Below are 15527 nucleotides of genomic sequence, written 5' to 3'. Positions count from 1 at the left end.
GCTATTTCTTTGGGCCGCTCCTGCGGCATATGGAGGTTCCCAGGCTAGGGGTCCAATCGGAGCTGTAGCTGCCAGCCTACACCGGAGCCACAGCAACGTGGGATCCGAGCCGCGTCTGCAACCTACACCACAGCTCACGGCAACGCCGGATCATTAACCCACTGAGCAAGCGCAGGGATCGAACCCGCAACCTCATGGTTCCTAGTCGGATTCGTTAACCACTGCGCCACGACGGGAACTCCAGCTGTGATTTATGTCAGAAAGTGTTCGGCCTATGTTTTCCTCTAAGAGTTGTATAATATCTAGTTGTATATTTAGGTCTTTAATCCATTTTGAGTTTATTTTTGTGTACAGCGTTAGGGAGTATTCTAATTTCATTCTTTTATATGCAGCTGTGCAGCTGTCCAGTTTTCCAAGTACCACTTATGGAAGGGACTGTTTTTCTCCATTGTATATTCTTGCCTTTTTTGTCATAGATTAGTCGAGTGTAAGTAAATGGGTTTAATAGTGGGCTTTCTATCCTGTTCGACTGATCTATATTTCTGTGGTTCAACTATCAATATGATAAAATTCATTGAGTTAAAACTTTGTAGCTTCAGTAACTTCTAGTTCTATCAGCAAGAGATTCATGGAGTAGCAGAACTGTGAAAGTTGTTCCTTCTATCCTTGCCTTTTAATTTTTTCACACTCTTCACTTTCTTTCAAACGTTTTAAGATATTCTTCCCTCCCCTCTGAACTTTATTGCCCCCAAACTTCCTTACAGCATCTACACACTTTATAGCAATTACAAGTTTCTATGGATTTGCAAAGCATCATTAAAACAGACTGGACCTTCATGATATGCTGATAAATACTTCCTTTTCTAAATAATTATCCTTACACACATACTTTGTTAATAGCATGTATAAGATGGCAAATAACAAAACAAAGATGCTAAGTTATCTACACACGATACAGTATATGATAGTTAAATCATGAACATTTTTGCCATGGGGCACACGATATACTGTGTAAGTTAAAAGTTTAACATTTTCTTAGTGAGGATGAGAACTAACACATGCTGAAATTTAAAAAATAAATTTCATGCTGAAATTCAAAATGGTGCATTAAGACAGTCGCAAAAGCAGGGAGGCAGTCAGTACCCCTTTAACTCGAGCAGCATCATTGGCAAGCCTGGTCGTCAATGCTCCCGTGGTGTTTTTAGGGTCATCGAACCAGCTCACATCCTGTGGCACAGAAAATGATTTCATTATCTTACAGACCTATTCATGAGACAGAGGGCAGGGACAGGTTTATCTACCACTTCTCTCTCCAACATATAGCACCCAGGACCTGACACTGAATAGACAAGAAAGGCACTTCATAGACAAACGCATAAATAGGTCATTTTATTTGTCAAAAAATTTTTTTTGAGTGCCTGCTTTGTTCCAACATAATTTCTATGTGTCAGATCTATTCAACAGTGACCAAAAAACAGATCTGCTTCTAGTGATAGATGCCACTAATTTATACATGTCAGGTGGGAGAAAATAGAGCAAGGTAAGAGGGAAAAAAAAAGTGAGGGAAGGCATTATTTCATAGACTGAGGAGGAGAGAGAGAAGGTCTCTCTCTGGAGTCCCCTTTGTGGCTCAGCAGAAACAAACCTGACCAGTATCCATGAGGATTCAGGTTTTTGTTTTGTTTTTTGTTTTTTGTCTTTTTAGGGCCGCACTCACGGCACATAGAGGTTCCAAGGCTAGGGGTTGAATTGGAGCTCCCGCTGCCGGTCTACACCACAGTCACAGCAACTCCAGATCCAAGCCGTGTCTGTAGCCTACACCACAGCTCATAGCAATCTCGGATCTTTAAACCACTGAGCGAGGCCAGGGTTCGAACCTGTGTCCTCATAGATACTAGTCAGATTTGTTTCCACTGAGCCACAATGGGAACTCTGAGGATGCAGGTTCCATCCCTGGCCCTGCTCAGTGGGTTAAGAAGCTGGCATTGCCATGGATGCAGCTTGGATCTGAAGTTTCTGTGGCTGTGGTACAGGTCAGAAGCTCTGATTGGACCCCTAGCCTGAGAACTTCCAGATGCTGCAGCTATGGCCCTAAAAAGAAAAAAAAAAGAAGAAGAAGAAGAAGAAGAAGAAGAAGAAGAAGAAGAAGCTCTTTCTCAGGTGACATTTGAGCAGAGACCTTAAGGATAAGATTATCAGAGACAAGGAAGAAATAGCAAGTGCATATGCCCTGAAGCCAAGGCATACTTCATCAGTTCATGTACCATCAAGAAAGCCATAAGGAGTGCTGCCAGCCTTACAAGCATCTTTGTGTGAATGTGTAAAAGCTGCCTCCTCCTCTGGACAGACTTCCATTCTCATTGGGCCCTCCTGACCACCTTATGCATATTCAGTGAAGCTAATGGGTACACAGTAGATTGGAAAGGGTGAAGCTACAGAAGATGAGGTCTCAGAGGTAGTGGGGACCACATTGTGAGTGACCTTATAGGTAACTGATAAGATTCGAGATTTTACCCTGAGGATTAAGAGGTGGCTTTCAGCAGGTTTAGGGCACAGGATGTGATCTCACTTTTAGACAAGTAATTCTGGCTTTTGGGCAATGATCCCAATAGAATGGGATAAGGAGAGCAGCATTAAGAGTCCAGCTAGGAGGCTGCTGTAATATTAAACAAAGAAGAGGAGTCAAAGATGACTCCAAGGTCTTCAGCCTGAACAACTGGTAGAATGGAGGTGCCATTACTGACATGGGGGAGGACTAGGGAAGGAGTAAGCCCTGGGGGAGGAGAGATTCAAGAGTTCAATTTTGGAAATATTGGGTATGAAATGCTTACTGGACATCCAAATAGAGAAGTCAAATAAATAGATAACTGTTGTTTGGGGCAGAATAAGTGATTTGGGTTTTAAAAATCAACAAAAGAAATCTAGAACAAAATCTAACATTCAACATAGGATTTTCTCTGTAAAACCAATAACATTTTTAAATACATACACAAATGGTGGAAAATAATGTGAAAAAAGAATGCATATATATGTCTGAGTGGGTTACTTTGCTGTATAGCAGAAATTGACAGAATATTGTAAATCAACTATAATAAAAAATTTTAAAAGAAAATTTTAAAAATACACAAATACCAAAAAGATTGTAAGTTAAAAGTATCAGATTACATCTGTTACAAAAATAACTGTGGTCCCAAGAAGTTACCTCAAATGGTGATTTGAAATTAAGGCAGTATCTTGTCATTTTCCCCCTAATGTATTTAAGAAAAAAAAAAAGCATTATCATTTATTATGTATCAATTTGCTTTTTGTAATTGTTAAGTGTTTAAGTGCCTCCCATACTGGAATGTAACTTCCTTGCAGAAAGGGACCCAGATCTGAAGGCCTTACAATACTTAGTAAGTATTGTGCTTTATAAGCAGAAGGCACTCAGTGCACATTGGCCAAACATAATAATTTATGGAGAGGGCATTACAAAAAATCAACGGCTGAGCTTCCAAAGTATAATGGACCTAGGAGTTGGCCTGGGGGCTGGTGGGGTAACAGGGCACTTGGCCCTGGACCAAAGCCTTGAGTCTCACTTGAATCTCAGTTATAAATGTGGTTTGACTGAATATCATAAGACAGGACCCTCAACTGAAGAGTGCTCTCTCACTCACTTGGTTCAGGCCTAGCTCTGTCCTTCACAGGCTGGCAATCCCCATAAATATGTCTTCTTTTTAAGTGGCAGTGGGAGGGGTGGGAAGGGAAATGTGCATGTCATTCTGAAATCCCAACACAGCCAACCAGTGCTTCTCAGCCAGGGCTCAGGTAACCCCTGCACGTCCAGGACATCCTTCTGGAGCACCAGTGTAGTAGAGATTTTAAAACATGAACTCATGATGTCACAGATAACACTTGCATGATTGTTAAGGAAACTTTTCCCTTGGAACTTGGCTGCTTTGGGTGGCAGGACCAGACCCCCTCCTCCTCTCCCCAGGAAAACATTCCCATCTGTCTGTTGTCAGGGTTTTGAAGGTGTAAAATGTGAGAGGCATTCCGTGAAGTCCTTATCAGCTAGTCACACTGCAGCTTGAATTAGTGTATCGGTTTAACCCCAGCAAAGATAGTGGCAGGAAAGGGGCTGACTTGTCATCTACGGAAAGAAGGGGTGCAGAGGCCTTGTCTGGGTGGGGAGAAACAAGGGTCCTGGGTCTCCCAGAGGAAAGAAGGAAAGAAAGGGGGGAAAGGGCTGAGGGGTCTTGAGGATCACTGCCACCTGCTCTGCCTACAGCTGCTGAGGTGGAGGCTGCAGGGGAATCTGCCCTGGAGACTGTTTGTCTCGCTGGGATCCTGGTCCCTGTGCCCACGCACAGCAGACCACCCAGGGCAGGTCTCTGAGCCTGACCAGATGGGCGGCTTGGCCGCAGCTCTGAGGTGAGACTGAGCGCAGATCAGGGCAGGAGCTCAGAGTAACCTGACAGCGCTCCCACCAGCTCCCCACGGGCACATCCCGGCCCAATCCTCAACACACATACCTGTCTCAGCATGGACCTGAAAACCATGTACCGCAGCCTCTTGGTGAGGATCTCTCCGGCTTTGCCAAACGTGAAGCCCTGTGAAGAATAACAGGCCACATGGGAAAGACTTGTCAGGAACCCAGCCGCTGATGACACAAAAGGAGGGGGACGTGGTGTCATTGCTAAAGCAGGACACCAGACAAAGTCAGAAAGCGCGATTTCAAGGCTTGGCCATGTTTTGGTGACTGAGCACTATGGTGTGTAGCTGCACCTCTGGCAGAGTTGGAACAGCCCAGTTTTGAACTCGACATTATGCTCCCCAGCCACCTGGCAGGCCAATCAGGGATTTATGGCAAGTGGTTTTGTTTGCTTGTTTGTTTTTGTTTTTTGTCTTTTTGCTATTTCTCGGGCTGCTCCCGCAGCATATGGATGTTCCCAGGCTAGGGGTCGAATCGGAGCTACATCTGCTGGCCTACACCACAGCCACAGCAACACGGGATCCGAGCCGTGTCTGCACCCTACACCACTGCTCACGGCCTCGCCAGATCCTTAACCCACTGAGCAAGGCCAGGGATCGAACCCGCAACCTCATGGTTCCTAGTCGGATTCGTTAACCACTGAGCCACGACGGGAACTCTAGGAAGTGGATTCTTTGCCCCGTCCCTGACCCTGCTCCTTTCTCTCTGTGAACCAGTGTCTGTCCCTCAGGAAGCTGGGGAGTTGTTCCCAAGGCAGGGGGCCCTCTAAACCAAGGGTCTAAATTATGTATCATCCAAAGCAGAACATTTTTGTGCTACTGAAAAGGATGCTGTTCATGATTACACCAGGACCTGAGCTGTACTCTTGGGGAAGAAGAATATATAGCCACCCAGCCATAAAGGATGCAGAGATCAAAGATCTGAAATATATCGCTTTAATCAAAACAAAACAAAACAAAACAAAAAAGGCTAGGAGGGACCTGGGTTGGGGAGGAAGGATTACCAAGAAAGAATTTTCTGCACTACCCTGTCCCGATCCCCCAAAGCTATAACCTGTGTCTGGAAGGAGTGAAGAGAGTTTGGGGAAAGAAGAGAGTAAGATGTGATTGTGCGGCCATGCTGGGCCGCATCTGGGAAGGAAGGAGGACAGACCTCATCCCAGAGAGTTTGGGGATCTGGGCCCGATGGAAGCACTGCTCTCGTTTCTCTCTGGAGCTCTGGGGAGCGGCAGGCTGCAGATGAGGGCTGCCACACAGTGGCCTGGGGAAAACAGAGTGGAAAGGGCTGGATGGTGTATGACAAGAGGAGAAGCCCCAACAAGAGGCCCAAGTCTCCAGCAGAATCAGAGAAGCAAAGGAGGACAACCAGAGTGTCCCAAGTAGCATGCTGGACAGTACTGAGAGCAAGGCAAGAAACACGTGCAAAGAGCACAGTGAGATAGAGCCAAATCTTCCAAGGGGTCCTGATAAAGAATTCAGCAGTTGGACCATATAACTGAGGGCCCCAGGCCCCTGGAGTCACCAGCATGAAGCTGGGGTGGAATGGGATGTCCAGAGACCAGCGCCCTCCACCCAGGGCTGTAATGGCTGCACAGCCCCACCTATAACACAGATACCCACCCAGGGAGAAGTGGGAGATGGAGAAAGGATGGGTTAACTGAGTTGAAGCCTGAAGTTACCAAAATGATTCACTTTCCTTGGAAATGCCCAGATTAAGATTTCCACTATTAGACTGAATGAAATCTGGACGATCCTACCCACTTCATGAATATTCCTGCTGTTATTTTTGTTGAGAACCGGCCATTGTTAAGTACTTCACAAACATTATCCCCAGAAGTCCTCATGACAAACCTACAATCACCGTTTTATAGAAAAAAATGGAAGTTTAGAGGGATTGCTATGTTGCCAGAGGCCACAGTTCTAAGGTGGCAGAGCTGGAATCTGAATCTGCGTCTAAGAGAATCTTACCCAGAATGGGAACCCAGAGCCTGGGACTTAATCCCCCAGTGAGCGCCTTCCTTCATTTCTAAATGAGGAGGTAGCATTCGTTTGAACATTATTATTAGGTACTGTGCCTTCTCTACACTTCTAAGGTCTTGTGATTCAGGGCATCTCATCTCACCTTGTTTGCCAGTCAAGCCAGGTTCCAGCCTCTCCAAGCAGAGTCATGTTACAAAGGTACCACTTTGACTACCTCTGTTTCACCAACCCACATCTCCAGTCCAAAGCCCAGCTCCTTCCACATTCCTTAGCCACCCGCACCCTCAGCAAATGCATAGCTCCAAAACTCCTATGGCCTCAATGGTTGGTATGGCATCTCATATACAATTAGTGTCACATGTATTCTAGGACAATAAAATTCCCCAAAGAAAGCCAGTAACAAAGGCATTCAGTCTGTTTTCTTTAGGACCACCTATCATGTGTAGAAAAGTATTGTTTTTTCAAAATTCAAACACTTGCTTACACCATGTAAAATAAACAGACCTGTTAAGAGTTCCATTTTCAAAAATTACAGGTGATTAATCAATCATTCATTTAATAAGTATGTTTAGAACTGCCTCCCATAGGTCTAGACACTTAGTCTTGTCATCTCTTTCAATCATCAAGAGTCAGCTACCATTATCCCTATTTTACAGATGAGGAAACTGAGGCTTAGGCAGTTTAAGTTACTTACCTGCCCAAAGACACAAAATTAGGAACTGGTGCAACAAGTCCTTGAGCCTGTGTCCAATACCAAAGCCCATACTGCCTTACCTTACTGAGCCTTCAGGTCTCTTAGTTCCTTGCAGTTTACTTTTAGCCAAATCCTTTGCAAGCCATAAAATCTGACTCTTTACAAATGTTTCCTACAGCTTTTGTTTCAGGACTAACATTCTTCCATTATTTCAAGGGTTCTTTGTCCTTTAGCAAAAGTTGAATAATAAGCTCTTCATATTTTTTTAAAATCAGCATGACTTGCTGGGGTTTGGGTTTCATTGTTGCTTTGGAACACTGGAAGGCATTTCTTTGAGTAATGAAGCGGACTGACACTGGCAGTACTTATATCCAAACCTATGTCCAGGGCTCCCCTAAATCCCATTTTTAGACCCCAGTTCTCTTTCCAATCATCCTATTAGATCAAAATTCTGTTCCCTCTGACCTCATTAGTATTTCCAGTTAGGGGAGGCGATGGTGTGGAGAGGGAAGGAAGGGAGCCAGAGGAAGCAAACCATCTTAAACACATCAAAGAAACTTGGCTGCCAATAGCCCAGTGAATGAATAGACAAGCAATTCTACTAAAATGCAAAAATGAACGATTTTTTGGCCGCTCCAGAGTGTATGGAGTTCCCAGGCCTGGGATCAGATCCAAGCAGCAAAAGCTGCAGCTCTGGCAATGCGGAATCCTTAACCCACTGTGCCAGGCTGGGGATCAAACCTGTGTCCCAGCACTCCCAAGATGGCACCGATCCCACTTGTTCCACAGCAAGAGCTCCAAACGCAAGTTACACAGATGTTTAGTAAATTCACCCAGTTGAGTAATGATAACTTTCTCAAAATGGACAAAAGTGAAAATATAGACATTTACCTGAAGGAAGAATGTAATAAAAGAAATAATTCCAAGCATTAGAAACAAGAGTGAAAACATGTTACTATGCTGTCGTTTGGTTTCACGATCATCATTTCTTGTAAAAACCTGTTAAGAAAATATTTAAAGGGTTTTCAGTTTAATCACTGAAGCAATCATTCAAAGTCTGACCCATTTCCGGAACTAGCATGGGCATTCGGGGTCAAGAGAGCCTTAGTATATGGAGGTCAGGCTGGCTCCTTCAGGGCAGACCTAAAAGGGGACATCTTGTGCTTCCCTAGGAGCCAAGAGTGGGCCTGTCATTCATTCACAAATGGACCAAGCCCCCCCCCCCTTTATTTTAAGGCCCACACCCATGCTATATGGAAGTTCCCAGGCTGAGGGTCAAATTGGAGCTGTAGCTAACAGCCACAGCTGCCATAACAAAGCCAAATCTGAGCCACATCTGTGATCTACACCACAAATGAAAGCAATGCTGGATCCTTCACCCACTGAGCAAGGCTAAGGATTGAACCCGAGTCCTCTTGGATACTAGTCAGGTTCGATACCACGGAGCACAATGGGAACTCCCAGTCTGTTCTTCCTTTGATGGGAAACTGCATCAAATGGCAATTGGTTGTTTTACAATCTGGACATTTCAACTTGTCTGAAGTTGAACTGTGTCTGCTGATGTGGTTTTGGTGAACCAGAGGTGCTCATTCATTGAGCCCAGGCCCTTTGGAAGAAAGGAGGTTCTCAAACCAGCCTTCTTTGTAGGATGGGGGTTAGACAGTTAGGGGCGGACCATGGCTGGCTGACCTAGAACCACCCTTTGGAGACCTTGGTTAGAAGACCTAATGGGAGGCCCTGGGCTTGAGGCACACAGACAACAACACTCCACAGGGGAAGAAAACACATCTCCCTTCACACTGGGCCCAAATCAGTCTTGGAAGAGCCTCATTCCTAACCCAACCCAGACATGTTTATCTCTTAAAAAGGGAAAAAAGCTTTGGAGTGCCTGTCGTGGTTCAGTGGAAATGAATCTGACTAATATCCATGAGGACTCAGGTTCGATTCCTGGCCTGGCTCAGTGAGTTAAAGATCTGTCGTTGCTGTGGCCCGTGACATAGGTTTTAGATGCGGCTCAGATCTGTCGTTGCTGTGGCTCTTGCGTAGGCCAGCGGCTACAGCTCTGATTTGACCCCTAGCCTGGGAATCTCCATATGTCAGGAGTGCTGCCCTAAAAAGACTTAAAAAGAAAAGAAGAAGAAGAAGGAAAAAAGTTTGGGGGAAGAAATCAATTTTTCTTGATTAGTCATTCCAATGAAAATATTAGCTGTCCATCAGTGAGCTCCCACTCTGTGCCAGGCATTATTCTAAGCAAATTTATGTGTACTATCCTTGATCCTCACAACCCCCTCTTGAGGGTTGTTGTTTTTTTTTTTTCTTTCTTTCTCTTTTTCTTTTTAAGGCCGCACCTGTGACACATGGAAGTTCCCAGGCTAGGGACTGAATCAGAGCTACCACTGTCGATCTACACCACAACCACGGCAATGCCAGATGTGGTTCACCTCAGCAACCTATGCTGCAGATTGCAGCAATGCTGGATCCTTAATTTGTTGAGCAAGCCCAGGGATTGAACCCCCTTCCTCATGGATCCTAGTTGCGTTCTTAACCCACTGAGCCACAACAGGAACTCCAAGGTTTGTTTTATTATCATCACCATTTTAACAGAGGGAACCTGAAGCATAGAGAAGTTAGTTAATTGCTCAGGATAACACAGCCAGCAAGCGATGACTCAAGGATGTACCCCTGACTGCTGTAACTCAGAGCCCACAACCCTAAACTCTGGGTTATACAACTTCAAGGAGGCAGAGAGCTTGTTGCCTACCCAATATCTAGGATCTAGAGAGTCAGCCCTGGACCACGTGTTTCTAGGCCTATCATTACATGAGGAATGAGGAAAACAGAAGGTCCGCAATTTAAGTTTTTTGTATATATAGCCAAACCCATTCCTAACTGCTTCATTGCTTTTTTTTTTTTTTTCCTTCTGATGATGCCATTGTCTGCCTGCAAGACACATGTGAGAACAGGGACTAGCCCCAATGTATAGTGGCTATGAGACACCCACCAAATGCTTATATAAAGTTCTAACAGAACACAGTCATGTTCATTTGTTTCTGAAGGGTTACTTCTGCACTATAGTAGCAAGGTTGAATATGTGTAACAGAGACCATATGGCCTGCACAGCCTAAATATTTACTCTATTACCCTTTATAGACAAAGTCTTCTCTCCCCTGGCCTGGAACATGTGCTCCATGTAATCACACAGTTTCTCTTCTTCCTACTCTTTCAGCACCTAGAACAATACCTGGCACAAAGCAAACACTGAGAACACGTGTCCTGAATGTCACTGAAATAAGTTAGCCAGCTCTGGGTGCCCTTGAATATTTATACATCTTTCTGTATAATCAGAAGTTAGTGTTTGGGCTGCATTTTGTGGAGTGATCCACCTTTTTCTCCAGTGTTTCCAACGTTCCAGCAAAGGCACCTGAGCTTGATGTTGGAACGTCTGCCACTAAACAGAAAGGACTCCTGCCTAGCTTGGAACGTAAAATGCCCTCATGGAAAGCAGGTGCAACCAGGCTCTGTCATCCTCAGTCTTTCGGAAGCCATCACGTTTGGTCGCAGCTTAACATGCGCATGGCCTGACACATCCTGACAAGCACCTGTCAGGGTGCAGCCATGTGACAGATGTGTGAGGAACTCTATATGACAGTCCTGAGGCTTACTTAGAGTCCAGTGATGGCAGGTAGGGGACAGTCACTTAGCTTCATGGACTATTTTTCAGGGATCTCGTTCCTGGGGCTCTAGGACAGAAAGTGACTGCCACGACAAAGGAAGCTTCAAAAAAGTACCTGTTTTATCACAAACCAGACATCCATTCCTACATCCTCAAGCTGATTAGTGTCATATGAAAGTGCTTGGGGTTTTTTTGTAGCTTTTGTATACAGTTACAAATATGAACAGTTCATTTTTTACACAAGCAAACCCCCCAATGGACAGAAACACTTACCCCTATCATCCTTGAAAATATTATTGAAAATGCTGGTTGCAGACCTCCGTTTATAATGGCACAAAATATGCCAACCACAAAATAAGGCCATTCAGTTATATTCAGCTTCAGAATCCTCCAAAAGGAAACTGGAGGTACGTGTTCATCCTGGAGAACACAACACATTACAACAGACTAGTAAGGAAAAGAACTGAGAGTGGAGTGTGCTGGGGGTTTGGGATGAAAATGCTATAAAATTGGGTTGTGATGATTGTTGTACAACCATAAATGCAATAAAATAAAAAGAAAAGAATTGACACCTAATTGATTTAAGTGATGTAACGTTCTTCTGTATATATGGAAATTTAAAAATGAATAGATCTTATTCCTACTTCCATATCAATTGATGGCTATCTAACTTTGAAACGAGTGCTGACAGATTCTATTATATTCCTCCTTTATTTTTAAGAAGTAGATGATGATTTCATAAACTTTTTTTTTAGGCTCCTGCGTGCAGAGGCTTCATGTGGGATCTCAGTTCCCAAACCAGGGATCAAACATGGGCTGTGTTGCAAAATACCAAATCCCAACCGCTAGACCACCAGGGAAGTCCTCTGATTCCATAAACTTTTAAGTCTGACTTGACATTTTAAACGTGATAAAAAATTTTATAAGTAGGGATGAAGGAATAGAAATGTTTATATATGATGACTCATTATAATCTGTCTCTTTACATTATAAATTCTATTTCTAAAGTTCTTGTTATATAAATTGTCTTAATAAATTTTTTTTTTTTTTGTCTTTTTAGGGCCGCACGCACGGCATATAGAGGTTCCCAGGCGAGGGATCTAATCGGAGCTACAGCTGCTAGCCTATGCCACAGCCACAGCAACGCCTGATCCAAGCCGCATCAGTGACCCACACCACAGCTCATGGCAACACCGGATCCTTAATCCACTGAGTGAGGCCAGGGATCAAACCTGCAACCTCGTCGTTCCTAGTCAGATTCGTTTCCACTGCACCACGAGGGGAACTCCAAATTTTTTTATTTTTTGACCAAGACCTGGGCACATTAAGGTTCCCAGACCAGGGACTGAACTGTGCCATAGCGGTAAAAATGTCAGATCCTTAACCGGTGAAGCCTCCAGGGAACTCCCATTAATTCTAACTTGTGTCTAAAATGTTGAGATTTGGGATTGTTGAACACACGAGGGGACAGAACAAGAGGCTTGTGAATAATCCCCTTCTTGTTCCCACTCCTATCCCAGCCTTGGCCCACTGGTGAAGGCACAACTCTACAGGTTTTTCCGTACCAAGCTCTCTTTTGTACTAAGCTTTCTGTCTTGGCCTTGAGGTCCCTTAACACTCTTGAGAGTTGATCTTCTTATTAGACTAGATCCAAAATCTCTTGGAGACATGTCCAAGACATCAGCTTCACCAACTGCATTTTCTAATTTCATTGCCTTTTGTCTAAAATAAAAACGAAATATGCATGGGCTGGTTAGGCTCAGTTAATCAATGAAAACTAATCATTGTACATCCAATATCAAGGAAAATGGCAATTTAAGTCCTTACAGGAAGGGATCAAGCTAAACTGCTATTTTCTGTTGTGATTACATTTGAAAGTTAAAGCCAGTAAATAAGGATTCACATTAAATATTTTGAAACAAGATGATATCCATTACGTGCATCTTATATAGTCATCTACTTTTTGCAGGTGTTTTGTTTTTGTTTTGTTTGTTTTTTGCTTTTTAGGGCCACATGGCATATGAAATTTCCCAGCCTAGGGGTCCAATCAGAGCTACAGTTCCCAGCCTATGCCACAGCCACAGCAAGCATCTGAGCCACATCTGTGATCTACACCACAGCTCATGGCAATGCCGGATCCTTAATCCACTGTGCAAGGCCAGGGATCAAACCCACATCCCCATGGATATAAGATGGACTGGTTTCCACTGCACCACAACAGGAACACCTTTGTGGGTGTTTTGGCTCAATTATACTTGCTTTGGAGCAGTGTCATCAATAGAAATATGTTGCAAAACATATTGTGAACCACATATTTGTCAATTAAAAGTTTTTTAATTTTCAATAAATTTTCCCTCACATTAAAAAACGGGAGGGAAAATCATTCTTCACTATATTTTTTCATTTAAGCTGATGTAGCAAAGATTTTTTTTTTTTTTCTCATTTTAGTGCTGCACCCGAGGCATATGTAAGTTCCCAGCCTAGGGGTCCAATCAGAGCTGTAGCTGCCGCCCTACATGATAGCCGTAGCAACACAGGATCCCAGCTGTATCACAGCTCACAGCAAGAGCAGATCCTTTACACACTAAGTGAGGCCAGGGATTTAACCTGCATCCTCATGGATACTAGTCAGGTTTGTTACTATTGGGCCACAATGAGAACTCCGTAATATATCCAAGATATTAAATCAATGTATAATCAGTGTAAAGATTTTGAAATATTTTGCATTCTTTTTCTGTACAAAGACCTTGAACTCCAGTATGTATTTTCTACTTATAAGTACTTCAATTCAAGGTTAATCACTACAGAACTGCTTAAGACAAACATGGCTAGTGGCTACCAGAGTGGTGAGCTCAGTTTTAAACTTCTCTTAATGTTAATTTTCTGTAATTATCCTTCTTTATTTCCCCTCCTTTAAAGAAAAAGAGAAAAATCTAAAACACTGGTCTGATCCTGATCCCTTGCCAGCATGTAATTTTTCCCTCTTCTCAAGATAATCAAGTCAAATAACATTGATTTATAGCCCCAAACACAGCAAAATCAGCTTAAACCTGAGATCCTCTAGGAAAACACTAGACTTAGTCTATACCTGCATTGTGAAAAGTTTGAAGTAAACGCCTCTCTCCTTCATGAGTTCATCATGACTGCCTTTCTCCACAATGACTCCATCATCAAAACCAGCAATGACATAAGCATTGCGAACTGTGGACAAATGATGGGCTATCACAATGGTGGTCTGGCCTTCTCTGGCCTACAGAGAGAAGAAATTTGGTTGTTGAACACATGAACAATTCTATGGAAAAATCCCTTCCTTCAATATGTATGTACTGACCCCCAATGCTTTGGACACTGCAAAACTGTGTTAGCTATAGAAGGTATGGAAGCTTTCTTCTATAGTAGCTATAGAAGGTCTCTGGTTTCAGTAAATGTATCGTTAATGGTTTAAAAGGATGTCTTTTAGTAGGAATATAAATTGGTACAACCCCTATGGAAAACAGTATCGAGATTCCTCAGAAAACTAATTGTAAAACTACCATATGATCCAGCAACCCATTCCTGGGCATATATCCAGAAAAAACTATAATTCAAAAAGATGTATACACTCCAATGTTCATAGCAGCACTATTCACAATAGCCAAGACATGGAAACAACTTAAATGTCCATCGGCAGATGAACGGATTAAGATGTGGTACATATACACAGTGGAATACTACTTAGCCATAAAAAAGAATGAAATATTGCCATTTGCAGCAATGTGGATGCAACTAGAGATTCTCATACTAAGTAAGAAAGAGAAAGATATATACCATGTGATATCACTTATATATGGAATCTAAAATATGGCACAAATGAACCTATGTATATAAAATAGAAACAGACTCAGACATAGAGAATAGACCTGTGGTTGCCAGGGGGATGGTGGGAGAGAATAGGATGGACTGAGAGTTTGTGGTTACTAGACGCAAACATTACATTACATTTAGAATAGATAAGCAGGAGGTCCTACTGTACATCACAGGGAACTAGATCCAATCTGTTGGGATATAACACACAAGATCATATAAGAAAGAGAATGTAGGAGTTCCCATCGTGGCACAGTGGTTAACGAATCCGACTGGGAACCATGAGGTTTTGGGTTCGATCCCTGGCCTTGCTCAGTGGGTTAAGGATCCAGCATTGCCATGAGCTGTGGTGTAGGTCGCAGACACGTCTCGGATCCCACATTGCTGTGGCTCTGGTGTAGGCCGGCAGCTACAGCTCCGATTGGATCCCTAGCCTGGGAACCTCCGTATGCCACGGGAACGGCCCTAGAAATGGCAAAAAGACAAAAAAAAAAGACTATATACATGAATGACTGGGTCATTTTGTTGTATAGCAGAAATTGGCACAATATTGTAAATCAATTATAATAAAAAATGGTGTTTTATTATAATAAATAGAAACACAAATATGAGAGTTGCATGTTAATATTATATAAGCCTCTAAGTATTTTATTCACAGTCCCATCTCTCCCTCTTTTCGTTCACAAAATGTTCACTAACTTTTTCCTCTCTCCTATTATGCACACTGACAGGAGTTTAAAGAAACTGTGCTGTTTCATTATTAGAGAGGGGGAGAGTTGGAGCAAAGATGAGTTTGCTTCTGAATTCTACTGTGACATTTCACCTCAGAGGACTTATGTATTAAAAGGTTTCCATGTTCCTTGT

At 43.1% G+C, this 15527-nt stretch overlaps 2 protein-coding genes across 10 annotated transcripts in view; one reads left to right on the top strand and one right to left on the bottom strand.

Moving 5' to 3' along the window:
* The window catches only part of RUNDC3B (RUN domain containing 3B), a 294945-nt gene that overhangs the window by 46341 nt on the left and 233077 nt on the right, over positions 1-15527 (top strand). The gene's annotated exons all lie outside the window — the stretch shown is intronic.
* Positions 1-15527, bottom strand: part of LOC100522267 (ATP-dependent translocase ABCB1-like) — an 83973-nt gene that overhangs the window by 23593 nt on the left and 44853 nt on the right. The window contains 6 exon segments of the mRNA XM_084978263.1: positions 1144-1227; positions 4515-4592; positions 8039-8146; positions 11094-11240; positions 12386-12535; positions 13891-14070. Coding sequence (XP_084834389.1) covers positions 1144-1227; positions 4515-4592; positions 8039-8146; positions 11094-11240; positions 12386-12535; positions 13891-14070 — 747 coding nt within the window.

The sequence above is a fragment of the Sus scrofa genome, chromosome 9 (genome assembly GCF_054392235.1).
Source record: "Sus scrofa isolate SSC_HxYL_T2T_F1_AM1 chromosome 9, Sscrofa_HxYL_maternal_Yorkshire_Landrace_v2.0, whole genome shotgun sequence".
Classification (NCBI taxonomy): Eukaryota; Metazoa; Chordata; class Mammalia; order Artiodactyla; family Suidae; genus Sus; species Sus scrofa.
Note: the sequence above shows the minus strand (reverse complement) of the source record. Positions and strands in the feature narration are given on the sequence as shown.